At 45.0% G+C, this 24,406-nt stretch overlaps 3 protein-coding genes across 5 annotated transcripts; 2 read left to right on the forward strand and 1 right to left on the reverse strand.

The window, feature by feature from the left end:
• Nucleotides 1–248: 248 nt before the first annotated feature.
• LOC120105406 lies at nucleotides 249–2,534 on the forward strand. The gene is made up of 3 exons (XM_039117824.1): nucleotides 249–930; nucleotides 1,024–1,987; nucleotides 2,159–2,534. Exons 1-3 carry the CDS (start codon nucleotides 249–251, stop codon nucleotides 2,532–2,534), a joined length of 2,022 nt encoding a protein of 673 aa, XP_038973752.1.
• A 7,443-nt stretch (nucleotides 2,535–9,977) lies between these two features.
• LOC103719127 (probable histidine kinase 3) lies at nucleotides 9,978–18,278 on the forward strand. 3 transcript variants are annotated; one of them, XM_039117829.1, is made up of 11 exons: nucleotides 9,978–11,720; nucleotides 11,972–12,253; nucleotides 12,885–13,054; nucleotides 13,156–13,368; nucleotides 13,475–13,661; nucleotides 13,795–13,846; nucleotides 13,928–14,157; nucleotides 14,252–14,350; nucleotides 14,439–15,547; nucleotides 15,791–16,084; nucleotides 17,800–18,278. In XM_039117829.1, exons 1-10 carry the CDS (start codon nucleotides 11,325–11,327, stop codon nucleotides 16,074–16,076), a joined length of 3,024 nt encoding a protein of 1,007 aa, XP_038973757.1. In that variant the 5' UTR covers nucleotides 9,978–11,324; the 3' UTR covers nucleotides 16,077–16,084; nucleotides 17,800–18,278. The 3 variants fall into 3 exon arrangements, 1 of the variants encoding a protein (XP_038973757.1); XR_005507784.1 differs by having other exon boundaries at nucleotides 9,979–11,720; nucleotides 15,791–16,152; nucleotides 17,809–18,278; XR_005507783.1 differs by having other exon boundaries at nucleotides 9,980–11,720; nucleotides 15,791–16,152; nucleotides 17,801–18,278.
• A 2,575-nt stretch (nucleotides 18,279–20,853) lies between these two features.
• On the reverse strand, nucleotides 20,854–21,485 carry LOC103719116 (PHD finger-like domain-containing protein 5A). Its single transcript, XM_026809258.2, has one exon. It carries the CDS (start codon nucleotides 21,459–21,461, stop codon nucleotides 21,129–21,131), a length of 333 nt encoding a protein of 110 aa, XP_026665059.1. The 5' UTR covers nucleotides 21,462–21,485; the 3' UTR covers nucleotides 20,854–21,128.
• Nucleotides 21,486–24,406: the final 2,921 nt, after the last annotated feature.

Here is a 24,406-nt window from a genome sequence, read left to right on the forward strand (position 1 = left end):
GTCGGATCTTCAAAGATCAGATAGGCCGAAACATGGAGGTTTATGTGGATGATATGCTAGTAAAAAGCAAAGTGGCGCAAGACCATGTGACCGACCTCAGCGAAATATTCTCCATACTCCGGAGGTACCAAATGAAGCTCAACCCGGCCAAATGCGCGTTCGGAGTCACCTCGGGCAAGTTCCTTGGCTTCGTGATCTCTCAGCGGGGAATCGAGGCCAATCCCGAGAAGATTCGAGCACTTCAGGAGATGACGCCACCGAGGACGGTGAAGGAAGTGCAGCGGCTTACGGGCCGGGTCGCAGCCCTCGGAAGATTCGTCTCCCGATCGGCCGAGCGCTGCCTCCCGTTCTTTGCGACCCTCAAGAAGCCCAAAGACTTCCTATGGTCGGCCCAATGTCAGCAAGCCTTTGAGGAGCTCAAACATCTCCTCGCCTCTCCTCCCTTGCTCACAAAGCCTCACCAGGGCGAGCTCCTCTACTTGTACCTAGCTGTTTCTCCTGTAGCAGTAAGCTTGGTCCTGGTCCGGAAGGAGAGCAAGCTCCAGAAGCCGGTTTATTATACAAGCCGGGTCTTGAGGGGTGCTGAGACCCGATATTCCAAGCTGGAAAAGACCGCTTACGCCCTGGTCGTCTCAGCCCAAAGGCTCCGGCCGTACTTTCAAGCCCACACTATAGCCGTACTAACCGACCAACCAGTGAAGCAGATCCTGCAGCGATCAGATCGCGCCGGTCGGACCACAAAGTGGGCCATCGAGCTTGGGGAGTTCGACATCGAGTACCGACCCAGGCCAGCGATTAAGGCGCAAACGCTCGCCGACTTCATAGTCGAGTGCACAGTGCCAGACGAGCCCGAAGCCAGGCCAGCTCCAGCCGAGCAGACCCCGAGCCCGATCTGGACTTTACATGTCGATGGCTCCTCGAACTCGGGGGGTAGCGGAGCAGGCCTCGTCCTCACCAGTCCAGATGGAGTGATCGCCGAGCAGGCCTTGCGCTTCGAATTTCCCACCTCCAACAATGTAGCAGAGTACGAAGCACTTGTCGCCGGGCTCAAGTTGGCCAGAGAGCTGGGGGTGAAAGACCTAAGGGCCTTCAGCGACTCCCAGTTGGTCGTGAACCAAATCTTGGGTGATTTTGAGGCCAGAGAGCCCACTATGCAAGAATACTTCCGGAAGGTGCGGGACCTCACCTCGGCTCTGAACTCCTTCCACATCCAATACATCGCTAGAACGGAAAACTCCAGAGCAGATCAACTCTCAAAGCTGGCGTCTTCCCGCATGAGCGAACTCCCGAAGGCAGCGGCCTTGGAGTATCTCCAAAGACCCAGCACGGAGGAGCCTGAGTCGACCCTTTGCATCGAAGCTGAACCAAGCTGGACGGACGAGCTCATCAGCTACTTGCGGGATGATGTCCTCCCCAGCGACGAACGAGAAGCTCGCCGAGTCAAGCGCTTGGCCACCCGGTACATATGGTACGAAGGTAATCTCTATCGAAGGTCCTTCACCTCCCCCCTCCTCAGGTGCCTCCGCTCGTCCGAGGCGGATTATGCAATACGCGAAGTCCATGAAGGGATTTGTGGAAGCCATCTGGGGGAACGAGCATTAGCGCACAAGATTCTACGCCAAGGATATTACTGGCCTACACTCCAGAAGGACACCCTGGACTTCGTCCAGAAGTGCGACCGGTGCCAGAGGAACGCCAGCATCCAACGACGACCTTCAGCCCTACTGACCTCAATCAGTTCCCCCTGGCCATTCGCCCAGTGGGGGATTGACATCCTGGGACCATTCCCTTTGGCGACTGGACAAAGGAAATTTATCGTTGTCGCCATTGACTATTTCACGAAGTGGGTGGAGGCCGAGCCGCTTGCCCGAATCACCGAGCAGAAGATGTGGGACTTCGTCTGGAAGTCGATCATTTGCAGGTTCGGGCTCCCCCGCATCCTCATATCAGATAATGGCCGCCAATTCGACAACGCCCGCTTCAGGGAGTTCTGCTCCGAACTCGGCATCGACCACCGTTTCACCTCGGTCGCGCATCCGCAGACAAACGGAGAAACCGAGGTAACAAATCGAACAATCTTGCAGGGGCTCAAGGCCAGGCTCGACCGGTCCAAAGGACAATGGGTCGAAGACCTGTACAACGTCCTCTGGGCTTACAGGACCACGTTCCGGGTGCCCACCGGCGAAACTTCCTTCAATCTGACGTACGGGACGGAAGCCGTCATCCCTCTGGAGGTCGGGCTCCCTTCTTCGAGGGTAGAGCATTTTGATGCCAGCTCTAGCTCCTTGCAACTCAGGAATAATCTCGACTTGGTCGAAGAAGTAAGAGAGGCCGCCCGAGTTCGCATGGCAAAATACCAGCAAAGGACGGCGCAGTACTATAACGCCAGAGTCAAGATCAAATCCTTTAGAGAGGGGGACCTCGTCCTCAGAAGGGCGGGGCCTCCCAACCGACCGAGCAGGGGAAGCTGGCCCCGAACTGGGAAGGACCCTACCGGATCGCACGTGTCCAGCGACCCGGAGCTTACAAGCTAAAATCTCTTGATGGGACTCCCATCCCTCAGAGCTGGAGCTCCGAAAATCTTCGGGTGTATTACCAATGATGTCCCGAAGGATCCCCCCACATCGATTGTCAAGTTGAGACTTATTTACAATTATCTAACTGTGATAAATTTCTCCTGGTGCCTACATGCTCCCAGATGGCCCGGCCCAGTTCGTGTATACGACCCTGCTCGGATGTAAATAGAACCGAGCGAGGCCAGACCGCCACCAAAACTCGGAACGCCGATATCTCCATTTTGCTCGATCTCCATCAGGTATCGAGCTCGGCTCGATCTCCATCAGGCATCGAGCTTGGCTCGATCTCCATTACCTATCGTGCTCGGCACGATCTCCATCGACCATCGAGCTCGGCTCGATCTCCATCAGAGCTCGAGCTCGGCTCGATCTCCGTTACCTATCGTGCTCGGCACGATCTCCATCGACCATCGAGCTCGGCTCGATCTCCATCAGGCATCGAGCTCGGCTCGATCTCCATCGACTATCGAGCTCGGCTCGATCTCCATCAGGCATCGAGCTCGGCTCGATCTCCATCAGGCATCGAGCTCGGCTCGATCTCCATCAGGCCTCGAGCTCGGCTCGATCTCCGTTACCTATCGTGCTCGGCACGATCTCCATCGACCATCGAGCTCGGCTCGATCTCCGTTACCTATCATGCTCGGCACGATCTCCATCGACCATCGAGCTCGGCTCGATCTCCATCAGGCATCGAGCTCGGCTCGATCTCCATCAGGCATCGAGCTCGGCTCGATCTCCATCAGGCCTCGAGCTCGGCTCGATCTCCGTTACCTATCGTGCTCAGCACGATCTCCATCAGGCATCGAGCTCGGCTCGATCTCCGTTACCTATCGTGCTCGGCACGATCTCCATCGACCATCGAGCTCGGCTCGATCTCCATCAGGTATCGTGCTCGGCACGATCTCCATCGACCATCGAGCTCGGCTCGATCTCCGTTACCTATCGTGCTCGGCACGATCTCCATCGACTATCGAGCTCGGCTCGATCTCCATCAGGCATCGAGCTCGGCTCGATCTCCATCAGGCCTCGAGCTCGGCTCGATCTCCGTTACCTATCGTGCTCACCACGATCTCCATCGACCATCGAGCTCGCCTCGATCTCCATCAGGCATCGAGCTTGGCTCGATCTCCATTACCTATCGTGCTCGGCACGATCTCCATCGGCCATCGTGCTCGGCACGATCCCCCACAGCCGTTATGCTCGGCCTATCCTCGCCGGCTCAAGTGATCTAGGCATCCTGAACCTGGCGCTAGAGTAGCTGCTCCGTGTGCAAGCTCGAAAGTGACGACCCCGTGCCTTGGACTAAGCTCGGAGCCGTTCTCCAGGGACCAATTCGCAGCACGGGGCATATAGCCCCGAAAAGGTACGCCCCAATAGCGTTCGCCTTGTTCGATATGCATGCTCCGTTCATTCTTATATCCTTGACCTCGATTGGTAGCGGGGGTCCTCAGCCAAAAGTCAAACGCGTCTACTTAAACCTTAGCTCGGTTTCGCGGCCGAGCTCGAGGCTCGGTGGTCAGAGCAAGACGCTCCCTAAGGCTCCGAGCCCTACGATCGTGGAATATCTAAACTCAGGAGCTCGGCAAATCCGAGCCCGACCTAAAATGCCTTGGTGGTTTGAACGAACATTTGAGAAGTCAAAGAAAAAAAGGGGGGTTGGGAAAAAGCGCATTCATTGGAAAAAGCCCAAAGGCTATAGTACAAAATTGGGGGTCGGCCGTGCGACAAACGCGGACCGGCCCCGAGTTACAAAAAAAAAAAAAAAAAAATATTATTATTAGTTAGAACGCGGCGTCTTCGGCTGGAATCATCCCGGCGGCGCCCTCGGCCTCGACCCTTTCGGCGGTAGCTTCGGGCTCGCCGACCTCATCGCCTTCGAGCGCAGTCTCGAGGACTGAAGACGTTGCCTCTCCCCCAGGGACCTCCGAGGCCGCCTCGGCCGACTCCCCCTCGAGGCCCTCGACCCCGGCTCCGGGCTGAAGCTGGTCGAGATCAAAGTCGGGACAGAGCCGGCGTAGTTGGTTGCGAAAGTCCGTGAACCCCTGAACGAGGCCATTCACGGCTTCCTCCTCGAGCAGCTCCCGGAACTCCTCCGACTCCCGGAAGACCTGAACCGCCCGCCTCTGGGCCTCTTCCTCCTGGGCTCCGAGCTGAGCCTGAAGCTCCTTGATCTTAAGCTCCACTTCCTTTATTGTCTGCTCACGCGTGGTGAGCAAGGACCGCGCCTCGGCCAGACGAGCCTCGGCCCCCCGCAACTCTGACCTGGCCAGAGAGTGGGTAGCCTTCTCCTCGTCCAGCACCATCGTCAGGAGCTTGGCCTCGTCTTTCGCAGCGCCCACCCTAAGCAAGAGCTCCTTTTTATGGAGCTCGAGCTCTGCCGCTTTCTTCTCGGCCTCCTCCGCCCTCTTCTCGGCCGCCTCCCATGCCTGCGAGTTCCGACGGGCCCGATCTCGGTAGTCTGCGACGAGAGCGATCAAGGTCTCGGTCTCGTGGAGGTGCTGCAAACAAAATGAAAGTTAAAAAAAAAAAAGGGGGGGGGGAGAAAAAAGAAGGAAAAGTTGTGCGAAGAAAATACTAGACTTACCCGAACAGCGAAGAAGCGGGCCGAGTCCAAGAACTGATTCTGGCTCATGGCCTGAATCCTCGCTCTGTCGGCCGGAAGGAGTACGACGCGGAAAAGTTGACGCGCCGTTTTGATGTTTTCGAGGGCTGAGTCGTCCTCGAACAGTGTCCACTCGACGACGTAAGATCGCCGCTCTTGGTCTCCCGCCGGGTCGGGAAGGCTCGCACCCGCCACCTCTGGTCTTGCAGCCCTTTGGCTGCTCTTCGACTCGGACCCCGGGCCCTCGGATCGAACAGGAACCCGATCAGGAGCCCGGGGGATGGGCGTCGGACACGGGAGCGCCAGGGTCGCCTCCCCCGAGCCTCCGGGCTCGGAGCTCGAACATCCCCCCTTGGCGACCTCGGGAGGGTCGACTTGGGGAGCGACCTTCCCCTTCTTTTTGGACTCGAGCGGCTCCCCTCCAAGCTCGGCCGCCCTCTTCCTGTACCGAGCGTACATAACTTCGCTTTTGGTAACCATCTTCGCGACGTCTGCAAAAAAAAAAAGAAAGAGAAAAAACCCTAAGGGATCCGAAGTATCAAAAGACAAAAAATAAAGGCTTTCTACTCTTGCCCTTACCATGAGGACGCGCCGAGCTCAGGCCCACGTTCACCAAAGCGTCCTCGCTTATGAGGCCGTTTAGGAGAATTCCGTCCCCGAGACCGCGAATGAAGTCGAGGGCTTCTTGCTCGCGCGTGGAGAGCCTGGGGATTTTATTAGCGGCCCTGAGTCGGTACGGCCTCCACCTGGGGTCGAACCCCCACGTCCGCTCAGAGGCCAGAAAGAAAAACTTTTTCTTCCAGTCGTGAATGGACGAGGGAGCACCGTGGAAGAGCGGCCGACCCGCCCGGAGGGCGACGTAGAGCCACTCCCCGTCTTCCGGGTTCGACTTTAACACGAAAAGCCGCCGGAAGACATTGACCGATGTCAGGATCCCATGCGCCAAGCACAGCGATAGGAATCCGACGATCGTCCTCCACGCATTCGGAGCGAGCTGCCCCGGAACCAACTGGTACTCCGCGAGCAGCTAGTTCAAGAATCCGTGGAGAGGGAACCGTAGGCCGGCTTAGAGTGCCTCACGATACACTCCGATCCGGCCTTCCGGAGGGTTCGATACTCGATCCTCCGGTCCGGCGGGTTCCAAGCGGAACCCCCGCCGAGGAAAAAAACCATTCCTCGACTATCCCGACCTCGACCTCAGTCATGGTGGACCCAAAATCATTTGGACCGGACCCCATTAGGAAGGAAAAGAAGAGGAGGAAAGACGAGCAAACAAAGGACCTGTCGGAAGTTCGCCGGAGAACGATTATTTCGGACTGGGAGGAAAACAGGAAGAAAGCAGGAAGAAAGAGAAACGAGTGTGTATATATAGCCCCTTCCGACGAACCAGATTTGCGGAGCAGAGCGCTGCTCCCCGTTCAGATCATGACGCGCGTCCGCTTGAAAATTAAAGAGCCGCCCTCAATCCGAACCGACGTCTCAAACGCAGAAACGTCTCATCAGGCCGTGCAGTCTCATTATGAGTCCACAACGCGAGGACGCCTTGAAAGGCGGAAGGGTACCTTGATAAAACGTTTCCGGGAAGAGAAGTCGTCGCCTATTTAAAGCACCTTGAAGCGCGCGATAATTCAAAATTTTCTTAAACATATTTCTACTTCCCGCGCTCGAACTCCCGAGCAGCCCGAGCTCGGAAGTCGGGGGGTAGTGTTAAGGGAAAAACCGCTATAGCTAGGCGACCAGGAGCCGGCCGAGCGCATTCCTCCGACCAGGAGCCGGCCGAGCGCATTCCTCCGACCAGGAGCCGGCCGAGCGGACCCCTGGGCGGGACCCGGCCCAGCAGCACTTGGCCAACCCAAGGACGCCCGAACCATATCCTAAGGCCACATCCTCCCACAGCTTAGTTGGGAGATTACGTGTTGACTTCTCCAACAACCGATTACGAGTCGTGCAGACTTCCAGGTTACTCAACAATTAAAACGCATGGCATTCACAGGCCCTCAGCTTACTCAACAATTAAGGCGTATGGCTTCCATCGCCTACGGACGTCCAGCCTTTCACGGCAAACTCACGCGCCCATAAATGACGGCATGACTCCATGATTGACTTAGGCTCCGGCCTAACCTCCTGCGATGATGACATTGACTTACGTGATCGAGCATTAAAAGACTGATCGTACGGCAAACTCTATCACATCCCAGGTGGACTGGCTCCCTCCTATAAGAGAAGCACTTCTCCACTGAAGGAGGGACCCTCTCCGCTCTCGCTCTCTCTCTCTCTTTCTCTCTCTCGAACTCTGACTCTCCCTCGCTCATTCCATTTCTCTCCACATATTCCCCCTGTGCTGACTTAGGCATCGGAGGGCCGGTGCCGGAGAGCCCGGCCACCGGCTTCTTGCAGGTCTCCAGGAAGACGCCACCCGCCGGCGAACTGCCACTCCCCACTCAGGCGGCGGAGCCTCCCCCTTCCGGACAACGGTCGCCCCCGGGTCCAATTTCCAGCAACAGGATCATTTGAAATCAGCATTCAACCATTACAAAGTTATACTGATGGTTATGGTAAATAGCAGAGGTTGACGGGAAGGTTTTCGATGACAAAAATATCCCATTGATATGGCTGCAGTCATCATGCACCTACACTTTTTCATTGCCAGCTTTTGTTCTCGCCATCCACGCAATGCAATAGCCTAAAATAGAAATATTTTTACAAATTTATAGTTTAATTATTGGGTTCCTACTTCTAATAAGATAATAATAGAACTTTATATAGTGGACGGACAACCACCTACTTTCACCTATTGTTTTCTTGCACCCATTCTATATCCAGGAGTGACACAATGTATTTGAGGGCCTAAGGTCATTTTGTCTTTGAGATCTTTTCTGCAGTGGGCCGGCCTAAGGCGAACTCACAGAGAGGCTTTTTTTTATTTTGTCTTTGAGGCCTTTCCTACGATGGGCTTTCTTTGGGCCGGGGCCTCAGTTGCCTAAGAATTATGCCGGCCCTACTATATCATGTAAAATGTGATATAAAATATTAAATTATAGTTGTGAGAGGATAAAGAGATTCACTTATATTTTTTGTATTGTTTTCGGAAAGGCATTTTATGTAAAATTGGAAATATTATGAAATGCTTTTTTTAAAATAATGTCATGGATGAATGAGTGTTCCACACACACATCTGTGTGTGTATGTATATGTATGTATGTATGTATTTGTGTGCATATATACATAATATATCTTTCTCTCAAGTCATTTCCATGCTAAACAAATTTTTGATACCAATATTGTTGTCACATCCCAAACTCGTCACTCGGGTCGAACATGTGATGTGGCCACATAATCCCTAAAGCGAAGCCCTAGAGATCATGTAAGTCCTAAGATGAATAATATCCACATAAAATCAACAATAATCAAATCAATCGAATAAAACCACTAACATTAATTAATCAACTAGTTCAATTACAAAGTTTCAATGTCCATCGGTATTAGCAAAATAAAAGAGATAACAAGCTAACTAACTACTAGCAGCACAAACTCCTCGTCCTCCTATTCTAAACTATGCCGCCTTTGACTTTAAAAAAAATGCAAGGAAGGATATGGACTTTTCTAGCTTAGTAAGATTTCCAAATTGCTATCACACACATAAGCCCATGGAGGCTATTCCATGTGTAAACCCGTGGAAGCTATCTCACGCATAAGCTCGTGAAAGTTATTTCATGACAAGGTTAGTCCAAATGGGCTTATATGTTCATATGAAGGAATTTTTTTATTCCTAAGACCTCGACCTTGAACTGATAAGTTGAGGCCGGCTTGTTGTCTGTGTATAGAAGACAGATAATTAGGTCTACCAAATGAATATAGCAAGAACGGGAGTTTGATCATGTTTAACAAAAGCAAGAGATAATACTCAAGTATAAATGAATCACTAAATTATGGAATTTTACATATGCTTTTAAACCTAGATGAAAATGGTGAGTAGATGCTCATGATGATCAAAGTTAAAAGATGCTTGTAATGACATAGATAATTAGCAAGTAGGTTTTGTGTCTAGATTTGGATCCCAAGCCTGACCTGATTGATTCCCCAAAACACTTCTATCAAAATAATTTAATTTCATATAAAATCTTAGTTGAACTGTTCTTGAAATAATTGAAGATTATGCTGGGTTTTTATTCAAAAACTACTACATGTTCAAATTTCTAACAAAAACCAACTCAAATCAGGCTACATCAGCAGGAGTCTAGGCCTGTTTGATGTGCATGCTTGCTTGACAATAGTGAGGCATACATGTGACATGAACTAGCTAATTTTTGCCAACATAAAGTGAACTAGTAATTGCTTCTTAGCTAATAATCCTTTGTCCTTACCTACAAGGACTAGCTCTGCATTGTTTTTTTGAACTGGCTACTCGACATGACAAGCCTATCACAATACTATGAACTTTATTTATTTTGACAAAGAAATCAACATCTAATTTAGTGGCCTGTAAAACTCTATTCAACAAGCATCAACAGTTCAACACATACCAAATAGAACTAATCCTCTTGTGTCACACTAGCTAAGAATATTCCACTTTTTCTTGTTAGAGATGGAAAAAAAAAAAACAACAACAACAGCTGCCTCAAATGGTGGAGCTTTATGGTGGCCCCACACCCTGTCATTCCTCATATCTCATCAAAGATATCCAAATTCCAAAAGCAGCTAAAACTACACCAAGCTCAACTCCACCCATCAAAGTCCAAGCCCGCTCTCAAGGAGCCTCCTTTACCCTCCCCTGCCTGCCTCTCTCTCTCTCTCCCCCCGCACCCCCCCCCCCCCAACTCTTCTTAGTTCTTACCCTCTCCATCAAATGCTTCATGTCTCTCTCTGAACCCACCTACCCTTTTGTCCAAACTCACTGTTTCCACATCCACACCAAGAGGTGGCACACACCCCTGTCCCTGTGAACTGGAACAACACATCCCCTGTTCCAGTGGGGAATAGAGAGCAATAAAGGGCCATTTTGGTCCTGGAGGAGAGAAGAGTACAGCTCCCACAAGAAGCAGGGCACTTGCGTGCAGGGCTTGTCCACTGCTCTGATTGGGATGGGAACACAGAAAGGCAACTGATCTGTGCTGAGTGGAGGTGGGGGGGATGCCTTTCTGGTCCTTTGTTATTGTTGATTGCTCTATTGGGTCTGTTTTTTTGTTTTGTTTTGTTTTAATCCAATTCCTTTGGGAGGATAATGGCCTTGGCATTCAGACACCTCTCCCCACCTTATTCCCCATCATTCTCTCTCAGGAATTTCCTTTCCCGGAGCCCATGAATCAAACTCCGTCCCACTCGCCCCACCACCCCCATAATCCCCCATCATCCTCCCCCTTGCTTCCCCTGTTCCTAGTCAATCTTTGAAACTCACTAGTTTGGCCTATTCCCTGTTTGATTCCAGGAGGTTTGGTTGCAGGAGATGAGCTGTGTTCTGTTTTGGCTGATTCCTTCATTGTCTTTGGTTATATTTCCTGGTTTGTGCTCCAGTTCATTTCTCTACAGCTCAAAATTGGATCTTGCTGGGTTTTGATCCATTCTTTGTTGCATTCCTGTAGGTAGATTGTGGGACCTGGGCCTTTGTTGCATTTTTCCTCCTTGTTCGTGGCTCAGGTCCCTGTTTCATACCTCAAAATTGGATCTTGCTTGGACTTGCTTAGACACTTAGAAGGAGCTGTGGATTGTGCGGAGAGAGGAGATTTTTGAGTGTCTCCTTTTCTTTGATGTTTTGGGTTGTTTTCCTTTGGGTGGGTTTTATTTGGTTCCTGCCCCATCTGAGATTTGAGGGTTAAAGGAAGGATTTCTCTTTTTAGGCACTTTACTTACGTGCCCCTGTGGTAGGCAACTAGGATAGTATGTTACTGTTCTTGTTTGAACTAAATAGGACTGTTTGAAAAGGTTCAATAGGAACTTTTTTTTTTCCTTTTTTGCATCAGAGGCAACAGTGCTGACCACCTTTCTGTTTCTCTGCCCACCAAGCCATTGAATCGCTTTGCCCTCTATTTTAATTTCGCGGTGTTATATCAGATAAGTATTGGATGAGTCCTTTGCATGCATTTGGGCTTGGATATAGTGTTCCTTTGCTTAGCTTTGATGCTTGCTGATGGCTGTTCTCTGAGATCCCCATGACTTGGTTCCTCGATGCTGATACGATGGAGCAGAAGGCTGGATTCCTTAGTGATAAGAGGAAGTTCTGGTTGGGATCCTGTGACAAATTCTCGTTGCGAGGCTGGAAGAGTCACCTTTATAACCATTACTTTGGGTCGAAGAAGGTCAGAGAAACATGGTGGAGGAAGCTTCTGATCTTGTGGGTGGTTGGGTGGTTCTTAGTGTCTCTGTGGATCTTCTGGGTGATGAATTCCCAGGGGATCAAGAAGAGGAGGGAAACACTTGCTAGCATGTGCGACGAGCGTGCCAGGATGCTTCAGGACCAGTTCAATGTGAGCATGAACCATCTTCAGGCATTGGCAATCCTCATTTCAACATTTTATCACTCCAAGGAGCCATCTGCCATTGATCAGGCACTAACTTCATTTCAGCTTTCTCTTCCCTTCAAAGTATTTTGGCTCACTGTTTCTTAATCTGCTGGTTAGATTGAACTACGTAATGATTAACTAGAATATGTTTGGTTGGCTAATTTGATCGAATCTTTCATAAAGAAATGTTAATAATTGTTAATGAATTGTAATCCTTTGAAGTGATTTGTTTTATTTGACTCCTTTCCTGACAGTCTGAAAAGTGAAAAATGCCTAACTAGATTCTTGGTATGCAGATGACTTTTGCAAGATATGCAGAAAGAACTGCTTTCGAGAGGCCACTGACGAGCGGTGTGGCTTATGCTGTGAAGGTGCTGCATTCAGAAAGAGAAGAGTTTGAGAGGAATCAAGGATGGACTATCAAGAGAATGGACTCCACAGAGCAATCCACGGCTTGTAAAGATGATTCAGCCCCTGAGGCCCAGGAGGTATCACCGGTTGAAGAAGAATATGCTCCTGTCATCTTTGCTCAAGATGCCTATAAGCATGTGATATCTCTGGATATGCTGTCTGGAAAGGTAGAGACAGACTTTTGTTCCATGTCCATCATGTCTTCCATTAGATTTCCTATTTTGCTTTAGAATTCTGGATGAAAGTTCCCTGATAGTGGAGTTAGGAAATTTGCTCAGGTTCTAAAAGAGACACTTCATAAAACAGTTTCCATAAAGGCTTTCTTTCTTTGATTTAATTCCAATTTTTTATCATGTGTGTTGGCAAGTAAGGAAGCACCTTCTTGGCTTATTTGCTAAAATGATCATCTTTTGTTAGGCAGATCTAATAAGCATGTAATAAGCATACCGAGCTGTTCGTTCTATTGTGAAATTAGGTTAATCTGATGTAAGCAAAGAAATGTTTAACTTCTAATCTATTTGGGGCTTTTTGGGTGGTTACCCCATTCTTTGGCTTAGGGAGTTGTAGCACGACGAATTTCTGGAATCATTGAAGTGTGTCAGTCATAATTCAGATTGTGGATGGAATGCTTGATAGTTATTTATGTTTGTTGATGGTTACTAAATTGTCATTTTTCCGATCCTGTTTTCATTGGAAAATGCTGGAAAACTTTGTTTCAATTAGATCAGACTTTGTTATGTTTTGTGTTTTCCCTCGTTACATTTGACCATCAACCTACAATTATCTGCACATATGCAGGAGGATTGTGAAAACATTCTACGAGCTAGGGAATCTGAGAAGGGGGTCCTAACTGCTCCTTTTCCGCTGTTAAAATCAAAACGCCTTGGGGTTATTCTGACGTATGCGGTGTACAAAAGAGAACTTCCTTCAAATGCATCCCCACTGGAACGTATCCAAGCAGCCATAGGGTGAGTAACCAACATGTTATTCATTAAAAGTTCCTGCTTAAGAACAAGTCATTCATCCATGCCATAAAAAAAAAATGATTCATTCAATTTGGCTTAAGCAGGTACTTAGGAGGAATCTTTGATATAGAAGCACTGGTGGATAAATTGCTTCACCAACTTGCGTGTAAGCAATCCATTATGGTCAATGTGTATGATACCACCAAACCTAACAAACCTATCAGAATGTATGGTTCAAACATGATGGGCAGTGGTATATACCATTGCAGCACCCTTCACTTTGGTGATCCATTCAGAAATCATGAGATGCAGTGCAGGTACTTGACATACTTTGTTTTATAAAATACTTGTAGAAAATATGTATACACATTTGTTTACAGCAACGAGAAATACTGCTGGCACTCCTCTAAAACTTTGTTTTAGGTTTAAATACAAGCCACTGTTGCCATGGCTTGCCATAACAACATCAATTGGAGCTCTTGTGATTGCCTTGCTAATTGGATATATTTTTCATGCTACGGTCAACCGCATTGCCAAAGTGGAAGATGATTACCGGGAGATGATGGAACTTAAAAAATGCGCAGAAGCAGCAGATGTGGCAAAGTCTCAGGTAGGTTGTGCCATGTTAACCCTGGAAACCACATACCTTTTTTGTAGCCTTTCAGTTTATTAATCTTTTCTTGAAATAGTTCTAGTTTGAATTTGTCCTCCTAATACCTATGGTTCCGTTTTATGTTCTGTAGTTCTTGGCAACAGTATCTCATGAAATCAGAACTCCAATGAATGGAGTTTTGGGTGAGGAACCGAAACATGTCCTTAACCAACTTAACATTAGAGCAATTTAGAATGATGCATATTGACAAAATTTAACTTTAGGCATGCTGCAAATGCTTATGGACACTGAGCTGGATATCACACAACAAGATTATGTGAGAATTGCCCAAGAAAGTGGAAAAGCTCTTGTATCACTTATTAATGAGGTTCTGGATCAAGCAAAGATTGAATCTGGCAAGCTTGAGCTTGAAGCTGTCAGATTTGACTTGCGGGCAGTTCTGGATGATGTCTTGTCACTCTTCTATGGAAAGTCCCAGGAAAAACAAATAGAGGTAACTGATAATTTTAAGCATTCTGTTATCCCTATTTATCAATATTTCATCCCCTGACTGCATGCCACTGTTCTTATGGGATCCCTGAGAAAAGTTGGCAGTTTATGTTTCTGATCAAGTTCCCGAATTTCTTGTCGGTGATTCTGGAAGAATACGGCAAATCATGACAAATCTCATGGGAAATTCCATAAAAGTAAGTAGTTGCCTTTCTTTATATGTGAAGTAGATTGATTCTTATAAAGTTAAATAAATAAGCAGTTGCACATTTTTTCCTTTTGCAGTTCACAGAGAAAGGGCATATCTATGTGACTGTTCATCTCGTCGAAGAGGTGATGAATTCATTGGAAGTGGAATCAGAAGCTCAGTCAGTTAGTACCTTGAGTGGCTTTCCTGTAGCAGAAAAAAGGCATAGCTGGGAGAGCTTTAAGATATTCAATCAGGATTTGCCCGTGACTGAGCTGTCTCTTTTGTCAACCTATCCTGATCTTATTAACTTAATCATATCTGTTGAAGATACAGGGGTAGGAATCCCCCGAGAAGCCCAGTCCCGGGTGTTCACTCCTTTTATGCAGGTAGGCCCATCAATTTCACGCATTCATGGGGGCACTGGCATTGGACTTAGCATCAGTAAATGTTTGGTTGGTCTCATGAAGGGAGAGATTGGATTTGTGAGTGAACCCCAGATTGGTTCCACTTTCACCTTTACTGCTGTTCTTATGAGAGCATGCAGCAATTCAAATGAGTACAAATCATCTGAATTTCAAGGGATGACCGCATTGGTGATTGACCACAGACCGGCCAGTGCAAAGGTCACAAGGTACCATCTACAAAGGCTTGGTATTCATGCTGAACTGGCCAGTGACCTAAATCAAGTTCTCTCTAGAATAACTGACGGAACATTAATGGTAAATATGGTTCTTGTCGACAAGGAAACATGGTTGAAAGATGCTAAACTCTGGCCTCATGTTATTAGCAAATTAAGTAAGGATGACCAGACAAATATTCCGAAACTTTTTCTATTAGCAAATCCTAGCAGTTCTCCCAAAAGCAGCCCCACTGGCTCTGCAGAACATTTTTCAACTATAATAACCAAGCCCCTCAGAGCAAGTTTGCTACAAGTGTCTCTGCGACGGGCTATGGGTGGTGGAGACAGGGACAATTTCCAAAAGGGAGGGGTCCCTCATTTGTCGTTGTGCAGTCTTCTTCATGGAAAGCAGATTCTGGTTGTAGATGACAATACCGTGAATCTAAGAGTAGCCGCCGGTGCTTTGAAGAAGTATGGAGCTGATGTAACTTGTACAGAGAGTGGGAAGAAGGCAATCATAATGCTCAAGCCACCACACGAGTTCGATGCTTGTTTCATGGATATTCAGATGCCAGAAATGGATGGGTACATCTCATTTACTTGCTTGGTCAAGTATCTCCTTTATATTATTGGAATTGCAAACTTCTACTACAGTTATCATGTTTTTTTCAAATTTTAATTACAGATTCGTTTTATCATTGCAGTTATCTTTTGTATTGCTGGATTTTTTTTTGACTATGTTTTATATTTTTGTTATATTCAAGTGTTTCTTGAACCTTTTATTTAGTTGTTTGCTGAACTGTGAAACTTCACTCTTAAATTGCTCAGATTTGAAGCTACTAAAAGGATACGAGAGATGGAAAGTGATCTTAACGATCGAATAAAACATGGGGAAGTACCATTGGAAGCTTCTGGAAATGTCTTGCATTGGCACACTCCCATATTGGCCATGACAGCAGATGTGATCCAGGCAACGCATGACGAGTGCCTAAGGTGTGGAATGGATGGCTATGTATCGAAGCCATTTGAAGGAGAACAGCTGTACAGAGAAGCGGCTCGCTTTTTCAAAAATGAAAAGAACCGAATAGAAGAGTTAAAAATATGCATGGCATAACAGCAGAGGAGACTTGCTTGAGAGTTCATTAGTTGCAGCATGCGGGACCTGATAAAATATAGAGTTATTTTGAAGGGTAAGAACTTCAAATTTTATATGATTACCTCTATGATCAAATTGATTTTTGTTCGCTCAAATGCTGTGATGTAGCTTCAGATAACACTAACCTATCTCATTGTTTAGAGGATTGTAACATGTTCTAAAATATATCACACAGCAAAGCATGCACTTGAACTTGAGATATTTATGTGGTGATTTAGACATTTTTTACATCAGATCATTTACATCTGTATGTCACCGTGTTAATGTATGTTAGTGTATTTGTTTGTGATAAGGTGTCCAATTGCAGTGAAATAAGAGAGAGATACCACTGTAATTTTTTTTCTCACAATAAATGTCACTTGGAAGTGTTGAAGTAACTCGGTGAACCGAATAATATGACTATCACATTGGTATTCCTAACAGTTAATGCTAAAAATTTTAGAGATGATAAGATAAATATAATATGTAGAACATAGGCGAATTCCTTCTTGAGTTTATGACAAGATATAACCAATCCATGAAGCAATTGCTTTGCTATCCTCTACACTAAGTACCTTCATTTAGAACATGACAAATCACTTCAACTTCACCCCTTTTCTAAGATCTTCATTAGGAAACAGAAATAATTCCAATGTCCATTTTTAGGCACATGGTGCTTCATTGGTGGAAGGGGAGGAAGTATGAGATGAAGCTTTTAATTCCATGAAATTTCATAGCTATTTGTCTACCAAAGTAATCTATCAAGATGATTGCCGACCGATTTTTCCTCGTATCATCCATTGATCGACTTAGGAAGGATTCTTCTGTATCCATTCATGGATCTCACATCACATGCAGCAAATATTATAACGTAAAATGAAAGCTTCACAAATTATTAGAAATTATGCAAGACAGCCTTTAGAACACTTGAATTCATATAAGTTGATGATCACTTGATCACTACTCCTTTTAGTAAAAACTTTAATGTATCACTACTACTAAGTTGCAATGCCAAAAACTACAGGGTTTAACTTCTGATGTCATCACTGATGATGGAAAAGATTGTATAGCCACATAACTTGATTTTCATTTTCAGTTAATTCACTCTGAAGGTATTACTTCTATATACAGTGGCTATAACCTAAATAATAAGAAATATTAACCAGTCTAGACATTTCATCTACTAACAAAATAATGCATATCCTTCTTTTACCAAGAAAAGTCATCCAAAGTCTCAAATTGTGTTTCAACTAATACCTGAAAGTATTTGGAACAAGCTCTATTATCTAATCTAGCATGTGACTTAAACAAACCTGGTGCCTGAAAACCTAAATGTCTTGGCTGCTCCATGTTTTGAAACACGGCATCTAGACTGCTGAGCTTCAGTCTTTCTTGATTGCAACTATGATTTGACTGTTCCAGTTGCACTGGCAGTGCTGTTGCAGCCGGATCATCTAACCAGCCGGAGCTATTAATTTTTTTGTGCTATTAATCACCATCAGATTATGCCCTCCTTTCGCTTCTGTTTTAAGCGCTCATAGATTTAGCATGTTTTATGCTTCCATCAGGCATGCAGTTAAACTTTCCACATTCAAAAACTTGAGACATTTGTTGTTTCTGGTTGCAAGAAATTTTCCATATGTTTTGTATTTATTTTGATGCACAATTTATAGAACTATGTTTTTTATATCCTTTTGAATTAGCCTGCCAGGGATGAAATTTGAAGATGGAAGAAGTATGTTCTATTCCTCATCTAATTCGGAATATCTAACATATGATACAATTTACGCATAAGGTGCTACTTTTCTTTTTTTCCTTTGTCTGGAACTTCGTGAAGAACTCCATTTTATCTCTCCAACAAAAAAGTTTTTCGCTATCAGCGCTGTGTGAAGGAGAGACACCTTGCACTTGTCCTGGATTGCAGCGCCACTATCCTGTCGTGTAAAATAAAATGGGTCTTGGAAAAATTCTTTGCCCCCAAGAAATATGGAGTGTACAGAGATGAACAATCAGTTCAGATTTTTTTTCTTTTGTTTATTTTCTTGAATATGTGATAATACATGTATTCTTCAGAAAAGATTAAATTCATGGATGTAAATTACACATTCAAATAAAAATTGATGCATCAAGCAGTGTAAGACTCCTCTTGTATATAAAATGACTTTAGCCTCTTTCGTTCAATGAGTTGCTTTCTGAAGGTGTGGCTTTTATGATCTGCTGAATGTTTATGGATGCTTTCATGTTAATATTTTTTATTGCTGCATCATATGTACACTCATCCTAGGATGCTGAGAGCCCATGCATGCTTGACTCGAACAGCATTTTGAGAATGATCATCTTGTATTATAACAATCCAAATGTAGTCTGCTGATGGATGACTAGCTTGATCCATGTTCATGATTTTCTTTAATTTTCTAACTGTTCGATGGCTTTGAACATTGACGGTTGGCTACCTAATATAGCCATAATTTCAATAAAGTTTGGTCCAGTTATTTAGGATGGATGAAATCCATCCAAGCTGTCACTGTCTACTCTCTGGCCCCTCCTCCTTTTTTTTTTTTTTTTTTTTTTTCCGGTACACCAGTGCTTCACACAACACATGCATGAGTATAGCCAACAAGGTCAGAAAAAAAAGCTGATGAAAAGAGTAAGAAACATCCGCTTGATTCACTAGAGGAATCCACCGGAGTGATGCGCCACAAAGAAGGCCACCCAGTTAGCTGCATTGTTCACCTTCCGATAAACATGGGTTGCTCGGAATGAATCACAACCCCCCTTGAGCCTTCGGATGTCACAGAGCAGAAGTTGCCCATCCGAATCTCCTTCGAGGTGGATGCAATCTGTACCTAGATTATGCCTCGTATGGGAGTGCATCCCACACCGCTCTCAGCTCTGTGCCGTTGACAGAGGTGTCATAGATCCGCCGTCCACCGGCCACCTAAGTCTAAAGTGATGGTCTCTGATAATAAAGCCCACTTAATTTTCTTGCGGATTGTTTCATGCTAGAGCTATTGATGTCGTCTCTGGCCCCTCCATTTGAAGCTCTTCCCTTGCTTAGTCTATATCATCCCAAATGGTTATTTCACTCCGGAGTCCACATAGCCAATCTTTTTGATCATGTTTCTTTCCAACTCTAATTCCACTTCTACCATATGTCCTTGAATCCACCATCTCTGCTGTCATTGCATTCGTCCTATGTTCATGTACTCTCCGTTTCGCTAACCACTCCTGCTCTAAAAATATCTCTTATCCACGTTTCTATGGTATCATGTCCATCTTCATTTTAGTATGCTTTTCTGGTCGCGACAACCTTGTCTCTCCATCTCTTTTTTTAATAAATCTACATCACTAATAATATCCGTTTCACCTTTCCAGAAAATGAACAAAACTAGTACAGCTAGAAGATTTGACCTGGGGTTCTTTTTATCTTCATCCTATTTACACCCTTAAACTTGTACTAAAATTTCTTTTTTTCACCTTTAGCATGTACCAAGAGCATCTTGCAATCATAAAAAGCACATACTATTTGATAAAGCATTCAAATCAAAGTTAGGGGCATGCTATTTGATGAGAGGACATAGCAACCTAACCCATACCACGCCCACGGAACCATCCTAAGAAGGGCCAATACCTACCCTATTATTTTCTTTTGATGAAGCATGAGTGGCTACCCAAGCTTTGGAGGTTAAGCAGCTTTTCCAGAGGCTACTTTAGTTCAATCATCATCACCAGAGCTAGATCCATTAAGGCCCCCAGTCCGGCAAACTGAGTAACTAAGTGGGGTTCACAGATTTGGAGTGCCCATACTCTTGGAGAAAACTTAAAAGAGACCTGCTGATGATGTTTGGAGGTGTTGAATAAAATTTGTTGCCGCTAAAATCCGACCCGACAAAGTTAGACAACGGCTCCATGCTCTCACTTCTATATATATAGAATCTAACTCTATTTTACATAGCTCATACTCTTGGATTTTTACTATTCCATCAACATTTGACCTAACTTGACCTAACTTGAGCATCGAAAAATCCCCGCCAGATCAAGTCCAACAACCTATAGTATTTCTCTTATTTGTTTGCAGGTTAGATTTTCTACTCTGAGCCGACCTTCCAATCCGAGCAGACCACAAAGCCTACCAACCGCTGCTCACCATTACAACCTATTCATCCAACTTTGTAAGGTCGGATCTTGGCTGCAACAAAACTTTTGCAGCTTTAATTGATAACGTAAAAGCTGGGTACCTTTAAACACAGAATCTTCAAAGCGTAATTGTACAGTGTTCATCTAAAGTTCAATTGTAAGACCCTTTAATCTAATTATTTGTTGTTCATCATCGGCCAGTCTGAAATGACGAGATTTAGGACAGCAGGAAAAAAACACTTTCGAAACATCATCACCTTAGGGCAACCTCACAGCATTTGGATGATGGAAGCAACTTGTTGAATGATTCTCTTAGCAGCCCTCGCTTCATCCAATCAGACTCCCGATGGTATGGCTTCTACTCCATCAGTTAGGAGGAGAATAAAAACCAGATAAAAATTCACAGGTCCACATCCATGCAAATTGCTCGGCTACTTACCAGGATACAACCAATCATCCAGTAAGAGACACAAGCCAGCCATGCTTCAAAATTTTAATAAAAGCTTTTGTACTGTTTCTCCTTGGTAAGTGCAAACTCATGTCGAGATGAAAACACCCCTTTTTTCTCTAGCTATGTCAGGCAAAACCAAAAGTTGCATATCAGCTATCACCCCTCCACGAAACACAAGAACAATAAAGTTCACTAAGATAGTCATATCACAAGAGAGTTCTGCATGGATAATTAACACATCACCTGTGCTAGTTGGGCCTCACAGTTTCCAGTACATGAGGTTCCACCCATCTAGTAAGTGGGTCTCTGCACCTTACAAAAGTCCAATCTAGAATAAAAGTAATTCAAATATACAAAAAGCTTCAGATTTCAATGGTACCAACATGCAGCAAAAGCAAATCGCAGACTTGGGATGGCAGACTTGCACCCATCCATGTCCCCTATCATCTTTTCTTGAAACCGTATTTTTTACGCTCATAGAAGAGATCGGTCTTGGCACTCCCGAGATTGACGATTTTGGGGCATCCATCTCGGTCCTTCTCCTGCTGGGTGCACTCCTTGCAGTAATATGCATCGGAAATGCCAACACCCCCGCAGATGACACACCTGCCCTGGAAAGAGCCATAGTTGCACTCATCACAAACACGCACAAGTGTGCATGGACGCACGTATGAGTCACAGATGACGCACTTGCCATCACACTTCTCACACAGGCGGCCAATGGCAATTCCCGGTTGCTTCCGGCACATGATGAGGTCAGGGTGGTGCTTGGCCATGATGTCTAGATGCTAACAGAAATCCTGGATAAAGTAAGCTTTCATTGATCAGAAATCAGGCAGGTAAGGTTAACTTATTTGTTAGAGCTCACCGTATCATTTCTAATGGAAATCAACAGGAAGCATGATAGTAAATAAAGGGCAGACTGCCTCAACAGAATAAATCTAGAAAGCAAGAGGAGATGAACTGCTGCAAGTGAGAAAATACTAGATCTTTATTTACTGATCAAAAAAGTCATAAAAAAACAGGAAACCAATCAGCAGTGATGAGTCCAAATATTAGATGCATCTGGATGCTACTGCCTAGCATTCCTCTCATAACTTTTATTGAAACTCTTTTACACAAAAAAGAGAGACAACTATAATTGCTCAAGTCCAAATAATTGGGAAGTACCACCCAAGACTCACTTGAACCTTTGGTTTTTAAGCAAAGGGGTGTGACAATCGGAAGACCATTGAAACTCTTAAAGTTTCAATTAAAATACAGCTGCTGACAAAATGATCCAATCTTAGTGTAAGATCTAAGGCTCAAGACTGCATGAATCAAGTATAAGATCAGCATATTAGAGTGCTGAGGATAGTGAGACATATGATAAATGATAAATTAGAAAAGATAGGGTTAAGAGAGCATATCAGAGGAAGGTTAAGAAAGACATTAAATGAAGCTGACACAAGGGAAAACTATTTGTAATGGTGGCATGACTCACGTCAGAAGAGGAGGGGTTTGATAAAGAGCAGGGAGAGACCAAAAAATATATTTGGATGGACATGGTGAGCAAGTTAATTTGAGAATGCTTTCTAAATTAGATGACATGACATGAATCAGTCAACTGCAAACTGAAGGGAGGAGGCTTCTTGTCCGTCAGGATTTCAAGCAAAAGCTGACAAATGAAGTTTGGGCTTGAACAAAAAGTGCATGCATAGAACCCTTGGTCTTGAGTTCGATTTTGTGAAAACTAAAAGATGTTGTCATGGCCTATGCAAGGTCATTAACCATAGGTAGCCTTGCCATTCTCGTATTGCTCATACAGCATGCATATGTGTGCACCTATATGTGTGCATACAAGCATGCGCATGCGCACAGTGCAGAGAGAGAAAGAGAGGGCGGGAGAGAGAGACCAAAAGAGTACATTAGGGCATCCAACATAATGGCATTGAAGAGAGAAACATGGAGGAAAGAAAAGTTCCAGTACCACTGCTTGCCCAAGGCCATTGGCTCCAAAAGCAACCACTATATGTGAATTGCCAAAGAAGGGCCAAGAGGAAGTGAAAAGAAGGGGATAAAGATGAAGATGCCCCTCAGAGGAGATATTGTTGATGTTGGGAGGGATGAAGATTCAAAGGCCGATGTTAGATGATAGATTGATATGTAGAGTATAGGATGGGTTATACATCAAATTATGTTGATGCAAGGAATGCTGAACCAACCCGTACTGTTGAACCAGCCCGTACCGGCCGGTTCGGCCCGTACCGAACCAGTCCAGTCTCTGACCGATCCGGTTCGGCGTTAAAAAATGGTATTGGCTCGTATCAGCCGGTACCGGCTAGGCCATATTTTTTTGGGCTTTTGGATGCATGAACCAGGCCAAACCGGTCCAGAGTACGCCTACCGGTACCGGTTCGGCGATCCTTGTGTTGATGATGGGTCATAGTTGCTGTTGGTGCTAAACTCAGTGGCCTGTACAGGTTAAAATATAGTTGAGGATTATTCACTCCTATATGTTGGTTTGGAAGTTGGCTTCTTTGGCAACCAATGTAATTTTGGTCGATTGTAATAAGTTCCAAGCCTACCTCATGAACCTAATACCTAGTCTGAAGTTTGGAGTTCTCAAGCCAGGCCTTCAGCCACTTGGGCTGGTTTGGCACTACAAACAAGGAAAAATATATATATATAAAACAAAAATTGCATTATCTACAAAATTTTTGTATCACCTTAGCAAAGTGGAAGTCCACCAAATTTCCACCGAAGTCTATAGGATGCTTGATCTGGAGCCCCCAGAGTATAAAGCTTTCCCTGCTCCCTATGTAACTAGAGGCATTGTACAGCCCAAACATGAACGAATACAAAAATCATCTGTGATATATAACTGACCACTTTAGCAATACACACAATACATATATCATTTAAAAGAAAATCAACAAAGTTGATTGTTCAAAAACTTCACAGGAAGTGCATCATGAGTTGGATTTATCATATCAAAAGCTTCTATCACCACATTACATAAAATATACAGGTAATATCATTGAGATTCATTGAGGGATTTAAGGGATGATTATGTTAGGAGTTGTCATCTTACAGACAGGAAACCTGTACAAGAATATAATACATGATTCTTCATGCAGAGCATGGGAAAAATGAGCCATACTTATTAAGTTCTATAAAAGGAATAAGAACCTTTATAGATATTGTAATATCCACAAATTTTTGATACAAAAAAATTGATCAAACTAGACTTTAGTTAATTGTTTGAATTAGGCTCAGTTTGAGACATGGCATTTGCTAACAGTTTGGTTTGAGCTTAGTAGTTGAGTCATGGCTACAGTAATGATTTTATTAGGAACTATTTTGATACATTGATGCTTAGTGTTCAGTGTAATGGATTTGACTTATGTTAGGAATCCTAATAGTAACTGGCCATGACCATGATAGGTAAGTTATGCCCTGTTATAGATAATGTATCTAAGGTATCAGGGAGTGGCTGTAACCAAGTAAAGAGAGTTTGACTGGCCGAGAGTTTTGAATTGGAGAGGGTAAAGAATAGGGTGTGAATAATTTCTTGTTACTAGTAGGTTTGGGTGGTCTTCATCTAAAATTGTGGTGGGATGCTATTGTGTGCTACTAGTTGTTATTTAGAATACATTAAGTTAGAGGCCATAGCCTTGTTCTCAATCAAGGATCAAGTCTACATGCGTTCAAGTACATGCAGGAATCCAACACAATTGTA

Source organism: Phoenix dactylifera, unplaced genomic scaffold, assembly GCF_009389715.1.
Source record: "Phoenix dactylifera cultivar Barhee BC4 unplaced genomic scaffold, palm_55x_up_171113_PBpolish2nd_filt_p 000277F, whole genome shotgun sequence".
NCBI classification, from domain to species: domain Eukaryota; kingdom Viridiplantae; phylum Streptophyta; class Magnoliopsida; order Arecales; family Arecaceae; genus Phoenix; species Phoenix dactylifera.

Coding starts and splice junctions, on each gene's coding strand:
- LOC103719127 (XM_039117829.1), top strand. CDS start 11,325: ATGACTTGGTTCCTCGATGCTGATACGATGGAGCAGAAGGCTGGATTC. Junction 13,662..13,794: donor CAGATGTGGCAAAGTCTCAG/GTAGGTTGTGCC, acceptor TATGTTCTGTAG/TTCTTGGCAACAGTATCTCA. Junction 13,847..13,927: donor TCCAATGAATGGAGTTTTGG/GTGAGGAACCGA, acceptor ATTTAACTTTAG/GCATGCTGCAAATGCTTATG.
- LOC120105406 (XM_039117824.1), top strand. CDS start 249: ATGACGCCACCGAGGACGGTGAAGGAAGTGCAGCGGCTTACGGGCCGG. Junction 931..1,023: donor TGGCTCCTCGAACTCGGGGG/GTAGCGGAGCAG, acceptor ACAATGTAGCAG/AGTACGAAGCACTTGTCGCC. Junction 1,988..2,158: donor GACAACGCCCGCTTCAGGGA/GTTCTGCTCCGA, acceptor CTGGGCTTACAG/GACCACGTTCCGGGTGCCCA.
- LOC103719116 (XM_026809258.2), bottom strand. CDS start 21,461: ATGGCCAAGCACCACCCTGACCTCATCATGTGCCGGAAGCAACCGGGA.